General features: G+C 40.4%; 1 protein-coding gene across 1 annotated transcript in view; it reads left to right on the forward strand.

Annotated features, from left to right (window-relative positions):
* LOC146812104 (ubiquitin carboxyl-terminal hydrolase CYLD-like) overlaps positions 1 to 24346 on the forward strand; it is a 181685-nt gene that overhangs the window by 24653 nt on the left and 132686 nt on the right. The window contains exon 3 of the mRNA XM_085619106.1: positions 19177 to 19309. Within this exon, the coding sequence (XP_085475232.1) occupies positions 19177 to 19309 (133 nt within the window). The remainder of the gene's footprint in view (positions 1 to 19176; positions 19310 to 24346) is intronic.

A 24346-nucleotide genomic window follows, 5' to 3' on the forward strand; every position in this document is an offset into this window, starting at 1 on the left:
TAATTCTTATCTATAACTTATCTCTAAAGCTATGATGTTTAATGATTTTCAATGGATTTCTGAATTTTTCTATTTCAGTGTGTCAATTCCTTTATGTTTTTTTTAAATACTTTTTTATCACCATTTTTTAAACTTATTTTTTCAATTAATTCTCTTAAAAATTAAAAAATAATATTTGTTTTTATTGTTTAATTTTTTTTTTTATAAATTAAAAAAAATATATTTTTAAATATTTTTTACAATATTTTTTAAACTATATTTTCAAAACTTTATTCTATATATTTTTTCCATTTTTTTTGGATTCGTGCACCCTATGCGCACCGTTCTCGATCCCTGTGCGAAAGCATCTGCGTACGGTGTGCTTTGGGTACGTATTTTCGTGCGCGATTGCTATGCGACCGGTACGCGACTCCAAGCCTATACGCGACACGTACGAAGCACGTTACGTGACGCTTGTGCGCTTCCACGATACATCATATGCGTGATGTTTATTTCCCAAAAATTTCAGTTTTTTTCCCTTGGAGTCGCGAACCCAACGCGTTAGGAACCGCGCACCCTACGCGAGAGAAATCGTGCACCCAACGCGTTAGGATGCGCGACTCCTAATTTTACCGTAAAAAAAAAAATAGCCCCTATCACTAATTTTTATTATCCCCGGGGACCCCATCCCCGGGCTTATAAAAAAATGTTGGGGACCGTGGGGGGAGCCCCAACGCCCCCACGGTCCCAGCCGGCTCCCCGCGTCCTTCGGGAGCCGGCATTGCTTTTCCACATGGGAAACTGCTGACATGCAGCTCCCCGTGTGGAAAAGCAATATCGTTAGTATTTTGAAAGAGAGAGCAGGTTTCCCTGCTCTCTCTTTCAAAATCCTAACGAAGTTTGCTATGGGAGGGCGGGAGACTCCCGCCCTCATAGCAAACAACAGTGTCCTGGGGTGGGCACCCCAGGACACTGTAGGAGCCAGCCCTGGGGGGTGGCGTTCCCCAGGGCCCTCGAGGGCTCCAGGAGGGGGGCCACGCAGCCCCCCTCCCCCATTAATTTGTAAACATTTTGCCCCCGGGATTTGGCCCACCCGGGGGCTAATTGTTAACGAAGCGCGGAAGCCCGTGCTTCGGGGTGTTTTTTTTCCGGCTGGATCCGCGCACCCTGCGCCGTTTAAAAAAACAAAACAAAAGGGGGGCCCCAGGGGGTCCTTCTGGGACCCCCTAAGCAACACTAGAGGGTCCGAGTATTTCTACCCTGCCCCCTTTACATCTTTCACACACTTATTTCCCTTACTTAATCAGCCTCGCTTCTACCGAGGCACAAAATGGCTGCCAACAGTTCCTGGTCGAATGTAGACAGACACTTGACAGCCAATTAGCATTCAGTGCGTGATCGGGAGGGCGCGCGCTCGTTTCGCAGAGGGTGCGATTAGGGTGCGCGGATCCTCCGAGGCCATAGATATATCTATCTTTTTTACTCTAATTTTCTCAGGAACTATTGAACGGATCTACACCATTTATGCAAGAGGCACGAGTCTAAACTGAGGACTACCTCTTTGCCAAAACTTGGTGTTATTCCGTTCAGCAGTTCGGGCTGTAGCTGCATCAACAGGTCCTATGGGAAATTGCATGGGGAAAATGCGTTTTGGGACCCCCCTTTTTTCTCAGCCCCCTCTTGACGAATCACCACAAAACTTTCAGGATAGGAGCGGACCAGAGCTGGCCAAAAGTTTGGAAAATTTTGCGAAGATTCGTCAACCGGCGCCAGACTTTTTGGGAATAGAATGTTGCGGATTTCCTCTGGAAAATAGGTCCTAACTATAACTACCTACTGGCGACCGCCAGTAGGTAATATATGCACACACATTTATATATGTATATATATTTCCAACACTACCTCCTTTGCTCAATTAAAGGCTCACCAACACCAGCTGTAGAATTGCTGCAAGCGCTGTAATATTGCATGGGGTAAGTACACAAGTTAAAAGAAACCCAATGCGTTACTGCTCCTTCAAGCCTTGATCACAGGTAACACAGTCTCTGCCTTTCGACTGCCCACGTGTTTTAAAGACATGGTCCAATCATCTTCCAGATTACACAAACTCAAACAGGTGTGTTTATTCAGAAAGCAGCACAATTAAAACTTTTGGGTCCAATGTCCAAAGCATTGCTTTACATATATATATATACTCCAGGAGTTCAGGAATCCCAGGGAGCACTAGTATTTATTAAGAATTTATTAATTAATCATCAGTGCAACAAAACATAGGGACAGTCTACGCATTTTGGCAATTGCCTTCTACAGGACCATAGAGTCCTGGCGTCTAACTTCTCCTTTATTGGTGTCTATGACCATAGCCCATCAACAGTTTTTACTTTTTCGGTCGTAGCTAGTCCGCACCTTGTATTCTCCTTATCATTCAATTAATCCTTGACATTCAAGATGAAATTCATGTAAAGTACATTAATTTAACACAAATTGTTCGAAATAAATTTTCATCGATTATGCAGAAAGGTGGCAAATTAAGTGAATACATATTTTTCAATTTTCATATAAGATTATTTTTTCTATTTATCAATTCATTATCACAGTAAAGTAATAAAAGTGATGATGTCGCTTTTTATACAGTGTGATAACTTTGTTGTTTATTACAATAACACTTCCGGATAGAGGGACTACACTTATCAATGTAAATGAGAAAGAAGATATGGGTTTGAGGGAGAGAGAGCAATTATATTTAGGCAAAATAGAGATTAGGAGGGGAGATTTTTACTAATGGAGTGCAAATTAGAGTTAAAGAGATCTCTATAAAGTGCAAATGTGATATTATTGTTAAAGTGCAAATTGAGAGATCTCTATAAAGTGCATGTGTTATAGCAGCTCGATGGTGCAAATTGCACGTTAAAGGACGATGCCCATTGATTGGAGATGCTCAAGTAGTACTCCATTCTATTAAAAATTAGTAACAATAGATCCTGATGTAAAGTGTCAGTGCTTCAGTAATTAATAGCAGCATCATTTTATAAAGTTCACAAACCTTCTATTTCACATTTCCCTTACTTTCAAATTTAATATGGGGTGATTAGGATCAGGGCTGTATATTTCCAAAGTGTTAATGCATTAGTAACTATTAGCAGAGTCATTTTGTAAAGTGCACATTCTATCTCACATTTCAAACAGTCACAGAAATCAGGATGAAGCAGCTGCAAGTGGATGTTATTTTACAGATGTACATACAATTCTGCATCAAAGTTGTGTCCCATCGGTATGTCAGTTCTCATCAAAATAATCAATCTTGATTCCATTCTTCTCAATAGTAATTCTCTATCACCTCCTCTCTCATTTCTCTTTTTGTGGTTAAAATGTTTGGCCTCCCCTTGCTGTTCTTCCCCAAAAAGTTTCGCAATTGGGTATAAATAGTCTCTATCTTTGATGGCTCAGAGATGTTGCAGAATTCTTAATTTGACTTTGTTAACAGTACTTCCTACGTAATATTTTCTGGAAGAACATGTTAAAAAATATACCACAAAGTCTGTATTGCAAGTAATATGCTCATTTATCTTTTCAGTTTTTCCATTATGCAGTCTGTATTCTTTTTGGTTAATTCCATGTTCACAGCCTTTGCATTTGGCACATTTTCAAAAGCCTGGCTGACTTAGCTAACTTGTTTTGTTCCTTGTTCAAGTAGAGTAGTATATATAGGCATATATGTAGCATAACATAATTAATAAAATATTTATTTTACATGGCATATTTTTTATATTTGAAATTAATTAATATGACTATATATACTAAAACGATATTAATAAAATATTATATATAATGAATATTTCATGCATTATACATATGATTTTAATATTTTAAATGTATAAATATGAATACATATTTATGTACATATATATTTGTAGTAATATATAATCAAAATATTAATACAATTAATACATAATGTAAAATATGTTTTATTAATTATGTTAAACTGTGTATATATATATATATATATATATATATATATATATATATATATATATATATATATATATATATATATATATATATATATATTACCTACTGGCGGTCGCCAGTAGGTAGTTATAGTTAGGACCCTGTTTCCATAGGAAAACCGCAACATTCTATTTGGAATAACTTTGGCGCCGGTCGACGAATCCTCGCGAATTTTTCAAAACTAATGGGGCGCTACGCTCCGCTCCTACCCTGAAAGTCTCGGGGGGATTCGTCAAGCGGGGGCTGAGAAAAAAGGGGGGTCCCAAAACGCGTTTTTCCCATGCATTTTTCCATAGGACCTTTAGACACAGCTACAGCCCGAACGGCTGAACAGAGTTACTTGAAATTTGGCAGAGAGGTAGTCTACAGGTCAAGGAAGTGCCTTTTGTAGGTCTGGTGTAAATCTGTTCAGTAGTTCCTGAGAAAATAGCATTTAAATCAATATATATATCTGTGGCAGCTTACGGTGCGCTTACCGTGCGCTTACGGTAAGCTTACCGTACGCGTACGGTGCCGTGCGCGAGCGCGATTCTGATTGGCTGTTAGATCTTAGTAAACATTCGAATCGGTCGAAACCAGGAAGCGGTGGCCGCCATTTTCTCTCTCGCACTCTGAGGGGGGGAGGAAAAGCAAAGGTTGAAAACATGTAAAGGGGCATGTTAGACAGCTCCTAACCACCTAGCCTTGATTAAGGTGTCCCAAAAGAACCTCCAAGGCCAAAAATGCAATTTTTGGTTTTTTTCGAAAAAACGCCGATTACGCTTACCGTACGCGTACGGTAAAAATTAATTATAAAAAAAAAATTATCCACATTTTCCCACCCCCGTGTGCAAATGGTGCCCGCAGGGCACAATCTGTTCATGGCATATTATCAAAAGGAACAATTAATAGATTACCTTTCACAACGAAGCACATAATATGTCCTCCGTGTGCGGACGGTGCGCGAAGCGCATCGTGCGTACATGGCCCATCCAGCGTAACGTGGGCACGCGGTGTGCGTAGCGCACCGCGTGCCCACCGTGCGTGCAGGGCACTAACTGCGTAAAGTGGGCGCGCGGTGCGCGAAGCGCACCGTGCGCGCACGGAACGAACTGCGTTAAGTGGGCGCGCACGCCACGAACGGCGTAAAGTAACTTAGCATTTAAAAAACCGTACAAATTCACTGAAAAAACCATAGGTTTCACACACGTTATAGTTAGGAATTAGCATTTAAAAAACCTTGCAAATTCACTGAAAAAACCATAGGTTTCACACATGTTATAGTTAGCTGGACATTTTACTCATAAAAAACCAATGAAATTCCCCCGTTATAGTTAGTGCAGGCAACTATAACTCACGCGACCGCAATCCTCTGCTGATGACATATGTGTCTTTATGAAAAAAAAATATTTGTAATATATGTATAGCTAAAATTTAATGGAAGAAGACATGGGCAAATAAGTGTCTAAATACAGTATTAGCATCAGCAGAGGATTGCGGTTGCGTGAGTTATAGTTGCCTGCACTAACTATAACGGGGGAATTTCATTGGTTTTTTATGAGTAAAATGTCCAGCTAACTATAACATGTGTGAAACCTATGGTTTTTTCAGTGAATTATATATATATATACAACCACAAAGTTACCTTGAGAGAAGCCACACACGCAGGAAGCACCACACCACTCCGCAGGCAGAAATGTGAGCGGCAAGGGAAACGCTCATTCAAGAGCCATACGCGTTTCGGGCTATTTGAGCCCTTGTTCACTGGCAAATAGAGGCAAACCCCAGGAGATTGAAGAACATCCTTTTATTTAATTTGTAAGAGGCCCGCCCGAATGGGCGTTCCTGATGGCATGCTGGATAATGTAGTCCTAAGTGCTGCCATCGAAGGACTTTAAAGCGTTCTTTATCCAAGTGGCTCCTTATGTATGCCTCTAATAAAATGTCAATCCTGGTTTGGTGAAGGGCGTCACCTCCGCCGCCGAACCTTGCTAATATCTCTGCGGGCGAGGTAACCTGCGTCCTAAGGAGCGCTGACAGGTCACAGCACTCAGGGTCCACACAAGGCGTCGGGGCTTCTCGCGGCCAGGCTAGCCGCTATGCATACAACCACAAAGTTACCTTGAGAGAAGTCACACACGCAGGAAGCACCACACCACTCCACAGGCAGCAATGTGAGCGGCAAGGGAAACGCTCGTTCAAGAGCCATACACGTTTCGGGCTATTTGAGCCCTTGTTCACTGGCAAATAGAGGCAAACCCCAGGAGATTGAAGAACATCCTTTTATTCAATTTGTAAGAGTCCCGCCCGAATGGGCGTTCCTGATGGCATGCTGGATAATGTAGTCCTAAGTGCTGCCATCGAAGGACTTTAAAGCGTTCTTTATCCAAGTGGCTCCTTATGTATGCCTCTAATAAAATGTCAATCCTGGTTTGGTGAAGGGCGTCACCTCCGCCGCCGAACCTTGCTAATATCTCTGCGGGCGAGGTAACCTGCGTCCTAAGGAGCGCTGACAGGTCACAGCACTCAGGGTCCACACAAGGCGTCGGGGCTTCTCGCGGCCAGGCTAGCCGCTATGCATACAACCACAAAGTTACCTTGAGAGAAGCCACACACGCAGGAAGCACCACACCACTCCGCAGGCAGCAATGTGAGCGGCAAGGGAAACGCTCGTTCAAGAGCCATACGCATTTCGGGCTATTTGAGCCCTTGTTCACTGGCAAATAGAGGCAAACCCCAGGAGATTGAAGAACATCCTTTTATTCAATTTGTAAGAGTCCCGCCCGAATGGGCGTTCCTGATGGCATGCTGGATAATGTAGTCCTAAGTGCTGCCATCGAAGGACTTTAAAGCGTTCTTTATCCAAGTGGCTCCTTATGTATGCCTCTAATAAAATGTCAATCCTGGTTTGGTGAAGGGCGTCACCTCCGCCGCCGAACCTTGCTAATATCTCTGCGGGCGAGGTAACCTGCGTCCTAAGGAGCGCTGACAGGTCACAGCACTCAGGGTCCACACAAGGCGTTGGGGCTTCTCGCGGCCAGGCTAGCCGCTATGCATACAACCACAAAGTTACCTTGAGAGAAGCCACACACGCAGGAAGCACCACGCCACTCCGCAGGCAGCAATGTGAGCGGCAAGGGAAACGCTCGTTCAAGAGCCATACGCGTTTTGGGCTATTTGAGCCCTTGTTCACTGGCAAATAGAGGCAAACCCCAGGAGATTGAAGAACATCCTTTTATTCAATTTGTAAGGGCGGGACTCTTACAAATTGAATAAAAGGATGTTCTTCAATCCGAAACGCGTATGGCTCTTGAACAAGCGTTTCCCTTGCCGCTCACATTGCTGCCTGCGGAGTGGTGTGGTGCTTCCTGCGTGTGTGGCTTCTCTCAAGGTAACTTTGTGGTTGTATATATATATATATATATATATATATATATATATATATATATATATATATATATATATATATATATATATATTCACTGAAAAAAACATAGGTTTCACACATGTTATAGTTAGCGGAAATTTTACTGATAAAAAACCATTGAAATTCCCCCGTTATAGTTAGTGCAGGCAACTATAACTCACGCGACCGCAATCCTCTGCTGATGCTAATACTGTATTTAGACACTTATTTGCCCATGTCTTCTTCCAAACATTTTTAGCTATACATATATTACAAATATTTTTTTTTCATAAAGACACATATGTCATCAGCAGAAGATTGCGGTCGCGTGAGTTATAGTTGCCTGCACTAACTATAACGGGGGAATTTCATTGGTTTTTTATCAGTAAAATTTCCGCTAACTATAACATGTGTGAAACCTATGTTTTTTTCAGTGAATTTGCAAGGTTTTTTAAATGCTAATTCCTAACTATAACGTGTGTGAAACCTATGGTTTTTTCAGTGAATTTGTACGGTTTTTTAAATGCTAAGTTACTTTACGCCATTCGTGGCGTGCGCGCCCACTTAACGCAGTTCGTTCCGTGCGCGCACCGTGCGCTTCGCGCACCGTGCGCGCACAGTGAGCACGCGGTGCGCTTTGCGCACCGCGCACCCACTTTACGCAGTTAGTGCCGTGCATGCACGGTGGGCACGCGGTGCGCTACGCGCACCGCGTGCCCACGTTACGCTAGATGGGCCATGTACGCACGATGCGCTTCGCGCACCGTGCGCACATGGAGGACATATGATGCACTTCGTTTTGAAAGGTAATATTTTAATTTTTTGTATATTTTATAAGCCATGCACAAATGGTGCCCTTCGGGCACCATTTGCACACGGGCTGGAGAGAGTGTGGATAATTTTTTTTTTTATTATTATTTTTTTTTTATATTTTAGTTTATCTCAGCTGTAATAAGCCATGCACAATTGGTGTCCTTCAGGCACCAATTGCTCACGGGGTGGAGAGAGTGTGGATAATTTATTTATTTTTTTAATTTTTTACCGTACGCGTACGGTAAGCGTAATCGGCGAAATTACCGAAAAAATAAAAATTCCGTTTTTGGCCTTGGGGGATCTTTGGGGACTCCCTCAACATGGCTATGTGTGTGGGAGCTGTCTAAACAGCCCCTTTACATGTTTTTGGGCTTTATATTTTAAAAATCACTCTCAGTGCGAGAGAGAAAATGGCGGCCGCCGCGTCCTGGTTTCGGCCGATTCGAATGTTTACTTAGATCTAAGAGCCAATCAGAATCGCGCTCGCGCACGCCACCGTACGCGTACGGTAAGCGTACCGTAAGCGCACCGTAAGCTGGCTCAGATATATAGATTGATTTAAAGGCTATTTTCTCAGAATCTACTGAACAGATTTACACCAAACCTACAAAAGGAACTTCCTTGACCTGAGGACTACCTCTCTGCCAAATTTCTAGTAATTCTGTTCAGCCGTTCGGGCTGTAGCCCTGTCTAAAGGTCCTATGGAAAAATGCATGGGAAAAACGCGTTTTGGGACCCCCCTTTTATCTCAGCCCCCGCTTGACGAATCCCCCCGAGACTTTCAGGGTAGGAGCGGAGCGTAGCGCCCCACCTATTTTGAAAAATTCGCGAGGATTCGTCGACCGGCGCCAAAGTTATTCAAAATAGAATGTTGCGGATTTCCTATGGAAACGTGGTCCTAACTATAACTACCTACTAGCGACCGCCAGTAGGTAATATATATATATATATATTTACACATACATATATTTAAATATACATTATATAAAAAAATCAGCCATAATGCTGCTACTCAGGTGGCGCATTAGATTGGTAGCTGAACCAATCATAAATATGCAAACAGAAGTGTTCAGTTGAAACAAAGAAAACGCACACTCAGGACTGGGGAAAAAAAAAGTGTTTTAATCTCCCAACACAAGTAAATGGAAAGAGTTTCGGCCCTCTCAGCCTTGATCACGAATAACAGTTTGTGCAAACAAGCTCCATATAAATCAAATACATTAATGGAGAAGAAAATAGGACTGCCAAAAACATAAGGTCATTACATTCACAAGTGCGGTTGCTGCCTTGTAGTGAAAAGAAACATAACCAAAGTGCATTCACGAATAATTAAATCACCTATATAGCATCGCAAATGAAAACTGTTTCATACAAATAAAGGCAAAATACACATATTGCTTCCGGCGGCGGCTCCTCCGCTATGGTAGAGGAGCGTCGCCCCCCCAAAAACAGCAACAAAATAAAAATAAAACGATAATAAACATTTGTTTTATTTTTCCTTTCCTGCCGAGTCTTGGGACGGGGCCTGGGGGTTGACAGGCACTGAGGGGAGTGGTAGGTGTACTATCTTCACTGCACATGACGGTTTGGTCGGCTGTCTTAGGCCAGCCAAACCGTCATGTGCGGTGAAAGCTCTCTCCGACCCTGCTAGGCAGCTGGGTTGGGGAGAACAGGCCCAGACTCCCAGTTTGTCCTGGAACACAAATCAAGGATGCTAAGGCCAATCCTGAAGCTGCTCTCATTCGTGAGAGCAGCTTCAGAATTGGAGGCAGGACATTCTGGGAGTCTGGTCCGCCTTGACAATAGGAGCAGAAGAGTGCAACGCGGCCAGCTGCAGGTACGTTTTAAAATAATTTTTCTTATTTTTCCCAACCCCCACCCCTATGCTCCCCCCTCGCCAGCCCAGCTGCTAGTCCATCACACCAGCTGCGCCTGATTACTCCATTGGGGTGCTAAACGTTAACATTTGAAAAATAAATCATGGCATGGTTATCTCAATAGAACAGTAGGGAAGGTACTGGACTCCGGAGGGGTAAATATTACTATTACAACTCCAGTCTTTGCAACAGTAGGGAAGGTGTTGGATTTCAGGGGAGTGAATTTTAGTATCCCCACTTTAAACTGCGCAACAGTAGGGAAGGTGTTGAACTACAAAGACTAATTTTGCTCTTCACGCTGCAATCTATGCACGAGTAGGGAAAATAGTTTTCTTCAAACACATTACATTAATGAGTAACCTCATGAATGTAGAATACATAATTAACTCTTAATAACAAAAACATTAATTAACACATATATATATTTAAAAAGCTAAAAACAATCAATTTACATAATTACTATTCAAAACATAATTTTCCAAATAGCAAATAATTGTTATTCAATTAACAACTAAGTATTACTTAATTAACTTCCTACCCTTGACCCCTACAAACCCAGCATTTCGCAACTAAAATGTAATTCAAGCAAATAAGTATAGCACATGTTACATAGTTTTAATAATCAAGTAGATAATGAAGAATTGATAATTAATTGTTCATTAATTATTCCTTAATTAACATCCTTCCCTAAGCCCCTACAAATCCAGCAGCCCACACCTAAAAAAATAACATCAATCTATAATTATTACACAATTTACATTATTAATAATCAATCAAATAATTATTAATGAAATCATAAATAATTATAACTTAATTATTACTTAAATAACTTCAAACCCTATATCCCTTTAAACCTAGAAACCCGCGCCTAAAATATAACTAGCATAAATCACTACTCCATATTTTACATAATTAATGACAATCACTTAAATAATAAATTATTATATAATTATTACTTCATTAAGTTATCCTATCCCCCTACAAACCCAACAACCCACTACAACACTATAAATTACCGTTAACAATTACATTCTAAATTCTAAATCTCTTAAAACTATATTTTAAAATAATTAATAACAATTACACAAACAATAGCAACACATATAATAAATATATGAACTAAAGCACCTTAAAATAACTTTATAAATGATATTTTTTACAACTATATTGTTGAACACGATATTAAAAACGATATTCTTAAAAACAATATTACCTAAAAAAACGATATTCTTGGTAACAATATTTTTGTATCATAATATTTTTCTGTCACAATATTTTTTTCTGATATTTGTGTCTCCCGATATTTACAACTTGATATTTTGTCCAAATACCGCCCCTAGCACAAGCTAATAATATTAGTAGTAAGCTCCTCAACACTGTTTGAAATGTATCACTCAAATATCATCCTTCAATTTATTTTGGACATTCAACTGTTTTACTCTTCAGCATATGAAGTCTGAAAATACATATATTATCTTTTTTAATACACGCTTTTCAAATCTGGTATACATATATTAATTCACCCAATCAAAAGCATTTAAGTTAGATCACTGGGAGGCACACTGGAGAGCTACGAGGGGAGAAGCATAAATTAGATGTTTTGGGGACTATTTGCATGTTTCGCAATTTGCCCTTATACGAAAATATTTTATGTCGTTTAAATAGCTCCTGCCCTTTTAAGTTGCTTAAACATTTTTTTGTTGTTTTAGGATTCAGCTATAGAGTTTAAAAACATGCATGTCATTTAGGGGTCGCCAGGGTCACAGCTGCCACCCCTAGTATGCCCCGGGCGAAGTCTGGCACCTTTAACCGAGCACTTTTTATTTTTCTCTCCTTTTAAAATAGCAGTTCCTGTTGGCTACTGGGCACGAGCACAGTTGAAACTTTTAACTGTTTCCGCTTGTGTGAAGCAAAATTGTTGCCAGCAACACCTTTCCATGTCTTCAGTACTCCAACAAACATGAGTATGTTTGACCTGCAGGCTTAGGGCTGTAGCTTCCATTGGTGCAGCAGGTGCAATGGCACAGGGACCCGGAGGCCTGAGAGGCTCACTGAGCCCAGATTAGTGCTGAATATCACAGTTCAAACAGCAGCCAGGGGGGCCATTTTGTTACTTGCACCAGGTCCAATGAGACACAGGCTACGCCACTGTGCAGGCTCTAGGTTTATGTGTAGTCCTATAATGACGTGTCCTGCTTCCTAGTGTTGCTGGACCCAGCTGCCTTGTGGTGTTTGACCTGCACTGCCCTGAAACTAAGCATTTTTACAACCTACCAGTCAACACAGTACTGCAGCCCTAACAAATGATTTCATTGTATGTTTTACATTTAAACTAATGTGTGCTTTTGTTACTCCTGTGGCATTGCATAGCTGCCAAATGTCCTGGTTGCATAATTGTCTATATGTGTGACATTTCAGTGCCTTATTTCTGACACTTTAGCCCCAATTCTGATTTCCACAATACTGCTTACACTGGGCATGTAGTACTATTGGCTTTTTAGTTTCTTGTAAGACAACTTGTGGATTGTTGCGAACTCTATAGCGCACACATTTGTTTATATCTAAAAGCTATTTTTCTAAAGTGTGCAAATAAATAATAAATCACTTTACAATATAAAGGTATTTTCACACTACTAAGTTGTCTCTGAGCCATAAGCTTGGAAACATAAACCTTTTGACAACACTGCATGTTTGATGGCGAATAAAACATCCTCTAAATTCTAAAACAGGTAACCCACACCCATACATTTCGGATGGCAGTCAATTTTAGTGATTATGAAACTCTAAACACAGTCCTTTCCTTTAAGGCTGCTGCCAGTCAGTATGTGTTTTTAAGAATTAATGTTTGTTGCTGTGTCACATTTACTAATTAGTTGGTTAACTATTGTATAATTTAGAGGGTATTTTATTCATCATCACAGTGTTTTCAAAAGGTGTTTGTTTCCTCCATACCTCCCTTTATCTCAACCCACCCTTAAACCCTAAATTCAGCCTGACCTCCCGTTACATCTACCCACTCCTGAACTTCTTACTCGTGAACCCAAAAATCACACATACCTTCCTTTGCCACTACCCACTCCTAAACCCTAAAATCATCCTTAACTCCCTTTACATCTATCCACCAGTGAACCCTCCAATTACCCTTACCTCCCTTTTCCTCTACCCACACCTAAGCCCTAAAGGCACCCTTACCTCCCTTTGCCTATACCCACCTGTGAAACCTTTAATCACCCTTACCTCCATTTACTGGAATCCACCCCTGAAACCTAAAATCATCCTTACCTCTCTTTACCCACCCCTGAAACCTAAAATAACCCTTATCTGAATTTACCTCTATCCACCCCTGAACCCCAAAATCAACCTTACCTCCGTTTACCTCTACACACCCATAAACACTAAAATCATGTTTACCTGGCTGTACCTATACCCACCCTTAAAACCTAAAATCACCCCTACATCCTCTCACTTCTTCTCGCTACTGAATCCTAAAATCACCTTAGTTTCCCTTTACCTTTACTCACCACTGTGGGTCATGTCAGACTTGTTTGTAAAACCTTAGTTCAACCCTGGGTAGCTGTGGTTTCTAGCAGTCAGGCTTTGACAGAGGAACTAGTGCAAATCAGTTTGAAGTACGAAACAATTTTAAAAAACACAACACAAAAGAAATCCAACACTAATTTATAAAAATAGATCCTATTTTAATGACTTTTTCGACACCAAAATGAACAAAATCCACCAGAGGGTTCGGGAGATATGAATTTTTAAGTAAATCAAAAATCACAACTTTTCACTGAAAATGCAAACAAGCATTGACAGCTACTGTGGTTAGGAGTTACTTTGAAAACTTTTGAAAACTGTTTATAAAGTGGTATTCAGGCACTCTGGCCCACTTTGAGTGACCAACTTTGAAGGGGAATTAGTCAGAGGGGCCAGTAAGGTTTAGCAGGGCAGTTACCTTGCAATCAAAGCAGCCTCCAGTCCAGCATATGGGCAAACTCCTATAGACTTCAGTGGAGCGGTCCTAATGCAAGGAATACAGAATGCTGAAGATGCTGAGGATACTGAGGAGTCAGATCTAGTTGGTGGGGCTCTTCTCCAACATGGTGGGGTGACTTTGGCCACAGAGGTCGATGTACCATGAATTACAGGTGAGATACAGACAAAAACCGAATTGCCACTGGTCTAGTGGTCTTTGGTCATAGCAAAACCAGCATCTCCCTTTAACTGTGACTAGTGTCCATCTTGGGTGACCAAATTGAACTTTGATGACTCTCCCAAGTCCAGAAGACTCATGTGCACATTTTTGAGTGCCAGGGTTCGGTATCCTGGGCTGCATTTCAGCGGTTAACCAAGAGCAAGCAGTTGTGGCTACCAACTCTGCCAATGCTACTTCTTCAGCTTTTGTGGCCCTGGTCTAACAGGAAGTCAGCTAACTGAATCTTGGAGTTCACCTATTCTGTCTGGGTTTCAGGGATGACTTCTCCTCGAGCAGGGCATCACAGGCACAGTCCTCTCTTTGCTAGCCCAGGAGCAGCAGGTGCAGTCCAGTCTTTTGTGCAACCTCTCTTTGCCAGGTCCAGGGAAGAATAGGTCCAACCTTATTTGGTCACCTCTTCAGGAACGATGTGATCTGAGATCTGGCTGCCAGGTGTGTCATCTGTATGCCAACTCTTTGCCTTTGGAAGATGCAGTGACCACTAGTCAATATGCTCCCATGTACCATCCCGCCTGATGACATCTTCTTGCAATGTGTGGTATCTAGCTATCCTGGGGCGCAACTGTCTGCACACTCTCAAAATGGTAGAACCCTCTCTCAGTGTGGGGGGCTTCGTAGCCCAACCTAGAGGTGTGGCTACCTGAGTTTGCACGCCAACAGGAAACCCGGTTTGAGAATTGGTGTCCCCTCTCTGTCTCCAAAGCCAACCTTTCTACCAGAACAAAAAAGCAGCCTCTCTCATGTGTGTCCACCATTTGCCTTTCCAGGCACCTTCCCCTTTGAAGCTCGCATTTTGGGTTCACACCCTTTGTGGCTCATTGCTTGGGAGAGGTAACACCTCTTCCAATGGCAGGCCTCTATTGTTGTTTCTTTTCCCGTTAGTCGTTGACACTTCTTCCCAGGAGGGCAGAATGCTGTCTTGTGGCCCACACCTGTGAATGACCTCTAGAAAGCTTGGCAACAGAGTGGCAAGTTTTTCAAGTTGCCTTTTACTCAAATGTTACATTAAATTCGACGCAACCATCGAGTCGAGTTTAATTTAACAATTCTTTTGATAACTTGAAGTGCCAAGTTTAATAGTTCCATTCAGGCGATAGCACAGCTGAGTTATCAGCATGTAACCCTGTTCTTGCCAAAGGGGCTAAGCGCCTTCCTAAGCTTAAAAACAACAATTTGTGGTTTTTACTGATAGGACATGTGAAAATATATTTCCTACGTTTTAATATACAGCACCTTGCCTTGAGACTTGATAGGCCTACCTTTGGGTTGACTTTTATATATTAAAAAGGAAGGTTTGGACTTTGTCATTAGTTTCATTGGCAAAGTCGAGTTAGCAGTTAAACACTGTTCTAGTAATCTGCAGTTGCAGGCTAGGAGATATGCTTTTACTTTTTCGCACTCATACTGGCACAATAAGTGCTGTAGGTCATGAGGTACACTATAACTTACAGGCCTTGGTTACCCCTGGTATCATATACTAGGAACGTATAAGTATGTTAACCTATGCCAATTGGGTGTAGGCCAATCAAACATACACTTTTGAGGGCCAGAGCACTGGCACTGAGGTCTTGTTAACAGGCATCAGTGCACTCTCAGCGTTGAACAACCGACAGCCTCAATCCAAAACTTTGGGGGTGATCATGCAAACAGAGGCATTTCCTAACAACCCTTATCTCCCTTTACCTCTAGCAAGCCCTGAAGCATGAAACCACCCTTTCTTCCCTTTACTTCTATCCACAAGAATGCATACTGTTTTCAAACAGTTTATGTTACACCCTTACTTCCCTTTACCTCTACCCACCCATACATCCTAAAAATCACACTTACTTCCCTTTATCTCTACTCACTCTCTACCCACTTTTGGACCCTAAAATCACCTTAAACCGTTTATCTCAACCCACCCCTAAACCATAAAATCTAATTTACCTCCTTTTACCTCAACTCACCACTGAACGCAAAAATCACTTTTAACACCCTTTGCCGCTACTCACTCCTAAACCCAAAAATCACATTTACCTCTCTTTACCTCTACCTACCTCTGAACCCTAAAATCCCCCTTATCGCCCTTTACCTTTATCCCATAACAGCACCCTAAACCCTCCTCTACGCCCCTATACCTCTACCCACCACTAAACCCTGAATCCTAAATTCACCCTTACTCACCCCATAACCCTAATATCACCCTTACCACCCTCTACATCTAATCATTCATAAACCCTAAAATCACTCTTACCCAACCATGAGCCCTAAATTCACCCTTACCTCCCTTTACCTCTACCAATACCTTAACCCTAAAATCACTCATACCTCCCTTTACCTCTACCCATCCCTAAACCTTAAAATCATTTTTTTTTTTTAAATATAAAAATTATGTTGTTCAAAAAACATATGTACAGGTCAGGTAAAGTTACAAATACTTACCTGTGTCATATTTACCTGCATGGTAAAGGTGCTTCATGTTGAAGACTGCTTGGTAAGGGGTGTTCCTCTCAGGCAGGAAACATACCCGCCCTCCTCCTGAAACACTCTCCGGACTCCACCCTTGCATCCCTAAATGTTTAGAGTGCACAGTCGGTTGTTTTGTGCGCTTCGGTATGTTTGGCTGGCACCTTCACCTCTTTGACAGTTTGGACCCTCCTTCTACATGTCCTATGCTTTAGGGAGAAAGGAGGAACAGCTCCTGGTTATCATGATCCACCTCCTCACACTACTTATTCCTAACTTAAAGCCACGTTTCTTAAAAGGTTTGTCTGGGCTGTTGGATACACAAGTGGGGAGGGTAGTTCAAGTGTGAGATATATGACAGACGGGCATGTCTGCCCAGATGTGAGATATGCAGGAGGGTGAGGCTGTATAAGATTGGAATACCTGGTGGAAGTCAGCCTTGGTGTGACATATACGAGTTAGTGGCTCAGCCAAGGATAGAAACAGCCTTAAATAGAGGTCTGTGTCAAAGTGACCCTAAGGTGTGCCAAAAGGAATTTTAATTGGTGTACTTGCTAAAACAATTGTCTTCATATTCCCTTGTACAGAATTGGTGCAGTTTTGAGAATTATGAAACGTCAGCTAGAATATTGTTCGACTGTTATTGTGTAAAACTGCTCTGTTTTTATTTTGCTTCATTTAATGTTTGCACCTATCCATGTTTTGACTGCAATGTTATAATATACTATCAATCGTAATGTTCTCTCATTAAATTCAGAGAAGTGTGAGCTTGAAGAGGCTGATATCAAATATCTGGCCTTGTATTCATCATTTTGCTCTAATCCTTGACTTAACAAATTCTTCAAACTAAAGACATTCTTCTATTTAACTTAGGGTATGACTAGTTTTAGCTAGCCATTTAAATTCAAATTATCTTTGTCAAATTATTGTGTACTTGCAGTACCATAGAGTCTTCCGGGTTGACAAAGACCCAAAAATAAGTATCTGAAAGATATATTTCTTGGTAAGGTGAGGGTCTGATGACTGATGGTTGGTCTTGGGGTTAAGGAAGAAGTTTGTTACATGGTATTTGCCAAAATACACTGTCTTATATCAGAAGTGGGTGGCTTCTGTGTCTCATTGTAATTGACATGGTGTCAAATCTTGGGCAGTGGTGACTGTGTTGTTGAATTCTGTGATGATCAAAAAGTGTTCTCTTGAGACATAGGAAGAAAGGATTATTCAGAATGAATATAATTAACTATTTGTCTTTGGGGCTGTATATCAATTAAACTTTGCAGCACATTTTTTCCCATAAACTTTTGTGTTTCATGTAATGAATGTTGAGCCAGCTCTGATTTAGAGAGATCAATTTATGGAGATAAATCATTCTTTACTTCATTATTTCACTTTGCCTTGCTCCATGCACAGCTTGCATTTTACTTTTCCTATAGCTGGCCCTCGAATACTGGTATTTTGACAATACTACATAACTTGAGTTTGAATGGGGAATTATTATTTTCATTTGACATCTGAACTTTCTGCTTACAACCAAATCCCAACTTCTATAAAACATCACAAAAATATGCCCACTGCTTTTGTTTTCCTTTTTATAATTCATGGGTCAAACATTTCTTCTGTTGGGCTTACTTACTGCTGCTCTTCCTTTTCAGGCTAATCTCCTCTATGTAGTCCACTATTGTTTTACTTAACTTCTTTCAAACTTCACATGACCTTTCTCAGGTTGTCTCCATCTCTACTATTGTTTTACTTTTTATCAGCAATGTATTTTCTATGAATGCTTTAACTCATGTACTCTGCTATATTTGTTTTCACTCATGCAGAAACACAGCCATCTTCATGTTTCACATGCTACATGAGCTCCTTCAACATTCCACTTTGTCCTTTTTGGCCTTCATACTTTGTGATGATCTTTCTAACCCAATATGTCTTTCAATTATCTTTCTTACCCAATATGGCTTTCAAATATCTTTACTCTGTTTGTGATATACAGTAAATAATGGTTGTTCTCAGCTTTTACCCTGTCTTTAAAATATGGTTGAGAGTTCACTTCACAGGACTTCCAAAAATTCTGTGCCCGTTACCTCCTTTGTGAATTATTTTTAAAAAATACCTCAATTCAATAACTACATCAAAAGACCATATTGTCTTCTTCAGTCCCATTTCAGTTTCACTTTTTTATAAACTTTACCTATGATTTGAGTAATTTATTTTCATTGCAATTTTGTTAAGAATTATTATAAAATGAGTCTCATTTCAATTACATAAATACATTGTAACAGCTTTCCTCCAAACATAAGATTTTTATACACTGTAGTGTCCATTTTGAAAGAACACTATTTATTGAACATTTCTTAGTTCTAGAATACTATGGCTCAATTTCAGTTTCTATTCTCTATATCATCATCATATTTAACAGCCAGTTTAATCAAGGCTGTGACTCCTTCCCACAGGACAGTGAGGAAAGACACAGGAAGCCAGGGAAGTTTCGGATGAAGATAGATGCTGGGCAGATTCTGGCTGTTAGTTCCAGTGTTGTTACACCTTCCCGGCTCAGCAGCCTCGAATGTAGCATGAAAAAGAAAGGTAAGGCTGGAGCGGATAATACAGAGTCTCCAAGAACTAGGTAGGCAAAGATAAAGTATATGCATTGAAGAATATTGATGCACACTCTGTGACAGCTGCAAGGCTTTAAAGTATATTATTGAAGTCATGAAGTGATGTAAAATTGGGCAAAGGGTTGGTTACAATTGTGTAAAGTACAATAAAAATAAAAATTTATGAGATGCATTCACAATTAATGAGAGTTTTCCAAAGAATCGTCTTCCTGAGGAAAAAGAAATGGACATTGAAGGTAAAGGCTGTTTGGCAATAAAAATTTGATGCATCAAGTGCACCCTGGAAGAAAACCCCTAGTAATACTGGGGTAGTTATAAAATATGAAACTATGGCAGTAGAGTGCTACAGATCAGAACATGATATACACAGGCAGGGTAAAATGGTAGGAAGATTGTGATGATGTGTTTTTTGGGGCTTAGCCTGAATTGTACCATCAAAAAGCAATTCAAGGGTGGTCCTTCCAGAGTCTCAGTCCAAATGCAGTCAAAATATGCTACTGTGTTCTGTCTGTGAGAGTATTGTTAGATTTGGGGATGTGCACCTAGCAGGGCCTGAGCTTCCAGGCACATAGAGTTTAGTGCATGGTTGTCATATTTATCCAAGATCAATGTAGTACAATTCAAACAGTAATTTTTGAAGTTGTTTCTATCCAAGAAAGTGAGCTAATTTAGTTATTTCAATGTAGAGATACAATCCTAAAAGTTATTTGGCTGGCGATTAGTCAAGTTTTATGAAGAATGGCTTTACTACGTGCCAATGAGGACTCTATGAGGCATGTGAGTAGTTCACCACCTCTGCCAAAATGTGGTATGCAGAGGGTCTTGACTGTGGGCAGATGTTCCTAAGAGGGAGGAATAGCTTGTTTTGCAAAGCAATGCAAGCAGGAACATTTATCTTTGGATTTTTTTTTATCTTGATACGCTCCTTCATGGATGTAGAAGGGTCCTTGACAAAGCTTAGGGTTTAGCAGAAAGTGGAAGAAGGGTAAGAAGAACATATCGTTCAGCCACTCCTGGCTAAGGCTTCCTCCATTTATGATGGCAAACACAATCTTTGTTGTGCAGAGTTGCAGATAAACCTCAAATATCCAGGTCAGACTGAGATTCAGGCACAGTCTGAGGTAAAGGATCTCATTAACGACTAGCGCTTTAAGGTTAGTGTGTTGTTTGACAGCAATGTATTGTGGCTGCATGTTTAGATTGCACATAATGGAGCAACCACACCAAAAGAGACAAGAATTAGTGGAATTTTGAGGGATTCATCTTTACGAATTATGTTCTGCCAAAAAGAGGTGAAAAGATTTAAGGGAGGGTTGGTGATGTTCATGCGTGAATAGAGAGCTACACATAGGACTTCGTTGACAGAATTGAAGGCTTTTGACAGGTCAAGTGTATCAAGGAGACATGGTATGCATTGAAGAATGGTATAACAGATTAAAACTGCTTCTTTTAAATATTTAATTAGTCTTATCTAATAAATGTAATTTGTATTCAAGGTCCAAATTGTAAGTTAAATACATTCTGCAGTTCGCACTGAGATTTAGGTACACACTTTCTTGAAACACATTGCAATAACAGGAGACAGACAGCTTCCTGGCCTGGTGCAGCACGCATAAATCATGATACAGTTGTTTTGATATATTTAGGCAAAACAAGGTGTGCGCCACTTTCTAATTTTTCGATGCAATGAGCTATACCATTCATTAAATTAACAATTGGTAAACACCTAAGTCATTTTTATTGTTTAATTGATTAGAGCCATTACTATACAATCAGATAATCAAGAGCACAACATCCAATAAATATTAATCATGAAAAACAAAGGGAATACTGGCACTGGCAACTACTATGCATATTTAGTTAGTGGTTTATTTAGTATAAAAGATAGTAATCAAGTTAAGAAAGCACGCCCTACAACTAGCCAACAATAATCTAGGTGAAAATAAGTTAATTAGATTCCTTGTCAATAAAACTCTTGTATTTACACCTTTCATTTTGGTTGTACTTTATAACAGCATGCAATTTCAATATCATCCAAGAATTTCAGAAAAATTTCCATGAGCATCTGATTACCATCTGTAAAGCATTCCTGAAATGGTTTAGAAATGTCTCTAAATCCACATTCTTCTCAATGATGGCCTTAACATTCAAACTTGGCAACATCGATATGTCCTTGAAGCATCAGGCTTCCAACCTCCACTTATGTCAGCAAACGGCAATTGCAGTAAGTGGAATGTCGAAAACTTAGATCTAATTTTTTGTGAAGTTTGTTCCCTCAAATATTGCTGAGGAGTTTTGTTTAGTCATTTCTCAAGAAAATATTGAGATCTTTTCAGAGCTTTTGCCTTGAACAGACTAACCTTAAATAAAACCTCCCAGCATTTGTCTCTTGACTCCTGCATAATACCTGTGAGGGGAGGAGGTTAAGACCACATTGGACTTGCCTCTAGTCTCTCTAAAGCTATTTTTAAATGTGTATACCATAGGACACTCTGATCTCGTCATATTTCAGACCAGATGAAAAATTTTAAAAAGGTAGATTCTGCTGACCACCATCAGGACAATATTTGGTGAACGAGGTAATATTTAAATAGCTCAAATTTACTAGCCCAATGTGTAAGCGTATTGAGGCCACTGAATACAAATTTGGAAGACTGAACACAAATCTACTATCACATCTTTCTAATATATTGCCTAAAATTAGGACAGTTTATCTCTAAATATTATAGCCCTACATATCTTACTTGGGAAGAATTTGGCTTTCAGCACCTGTAAAATTGAGATTGCAGTTGCACTGTATAGCTTAAAATAAAGTGTCTTAATGGCTACAGACAAAAAGTGACTAGAAATTGTGTTACTATAGTATCACATTGGCTTCTCATAGACTCAGATAAGTGTTCACTGTCATATTTAGGTTTGTTGCCAAAGTAACTGAAACAGTCGTGTGAAAATGCCATTGGCAGAGAGGATACTCTATAAATGCCAGTTTATAATGGCACTATAAGTGGCTTCTGGAAATGTTCTCAAAAAGTGAAGGTACATTGTTAAGGATGCTGCTTTCCTTTTTGGTGAACTTTTGCACCTTTCCCATGACAGTCTTTCACAGAGATAAGTCTGCCAGACCTGGTAAATGATCGATTACTCTGTATTGGACCAACTGATCCACCATTGTGTCTGATAGAGATATCTCTGCAGCTTGGCGGAGAGAATGGCAGATTGAGTATTTGCTCAGAATCAATAGTTAACAATAATCACTGTGACCCTGCTGTGGCTCTTAAACTTTATCAATGCAAGGTGACAACTGAAGAATTGATGTATGACGTGAACAAACAAGCAACTTTGAAGTTGGTGGCATAGTGAGAAAAAAGAGATGAGTCAATATGGAATAAGGTTTTGGACAAATACCCGCATTCAGAATCATCATAGTTTATGCAAATGTCTGCAGTCAAATTCAGCTCTTCTTTTTTACTTCCACTCCTCTCCTGCTATCTTTTTAAGAGAAAGTGATATAGAGATAATCATGAAGGGGCATATCATCAAGGGCATGTGATAATTATCGCTCAGCGCTTTTAGCGCGAGGATAATTATCGCCGGCCAACTCTGAATTTTATCGCGGAGAAAGCGTGCTATCAGCAACGCTTATCTCCAAAGCGATAAAATTCAGAGCGCAAGCTGCCAATTGTGCGATTATCGCTGGAAATACAGCGATAATCGCACAAGGTTTGTCAAAAGCTTGCTGATAGGGCAAGGCATACTTAGCCATGATATTCACCTTACATAGGATATCATGGCTAAGTCAGTCTTGAAGCAGGCGTAAGGAAAGTAGCGATAACAGGGGTTATCGCTACTTTGCTTGTCGCTCTGCAGGTTAGCGTGCCCATTGATAATTGGAGAAATGTCGCTTAGCGACATTTCTCCAGTTATGTCAGGGCAGGAACGCCCACTTTGCATCTCATTAGAGATGCAAAGATGGGCGTTGGGGGAAAGGGCGATAATGCAAGGATTCACACAATAGCGTCATCTTGCTGATTAGACGATATAATTATCGCCGCTTTCCGTCTGAAAAGGGACGCTAAAGCGGCAATAATTTTATCTCCGGGGCTTGATGATATGCCCCGTAGTTTCTTATGACTCCTCTCTTATTCAAGTGCAACTATAATTAATGGAGTAGGTTTCTTTACATGTTTCATTGATTAATTAAAGCCGGAATATGTTTCTGCATGATGCTAATATTTTGTTGCTGACTTAAATCAAAATAAAAAGGAATTTGGAAAAGAGAATTACATGAGTGCTTTAGTGTTTACTTAAGCAAAGGCATAACAGAAATGCCATCAATTGCAATTTGAAGTCCAATGCTCAATGAAGGTGACACCAGAGGTCCTTGAATTCTAATGACCTGGCATTTGGCATTTTTATCAATTTCAAAAAATCTTTTTTTTAATTGTGATAAAAAGAGTTCAAAAACGACTTGTTTAAACAGTAAAGCACTAACTAGATAATTCGTATCAGTAACAAAGTTGCAGTTAACGAGGGCTGTCAGCAAGGTTGACCACAGTCACCCCTAAACCACACTGATTCAGGGCCAAACTGGCCATTTCCACAGGCTATGGAGCAGGTGGATGCAGGATTATTAAGGTCGAAGGCCTGCTGCTTCCACCTTCAGCTCTCTGGAGTTTATGGCAGGAGGCATGATTGGGAAAGGACAAGGAATAGAGAGAAAGAATGAATGGAAAGAATGAGCGATGAATGGAGTGGGCCGGTGTGAACATGTTTGCCAGAGTTGATTGTGTTTCCCAAACTGGCCATCAGTACTTAATTTGTTAAAATAATGAGTACTGGTGCTCACAGTGCTGCTCAAATGTCCAGCTGATGCTATCAAATGTTAGAGGGACGGATAATCGAGAGAGCTTTATACACATCTCCAAATGGGAGAATAAGTCAGCCAGGCCCATGTCAGGGGAAAATAGTCAGCCACAGGTTGATGACAGCATAGGCATTGGAAATC

The sequence above is a fragment of the Triturus cristatus genome, chromosome 7 (assembly GCF_964204655.1).
Source record: "Triturus cristatus chromosome 7, aTriCri1.1, whole genome shotgun sequence".
Lineage (NCBI taxonomy): Eukaryota > Metazoa > Chordata > Amphibia > Caudata > Salamandridae > Triturus > Triturus cristatus.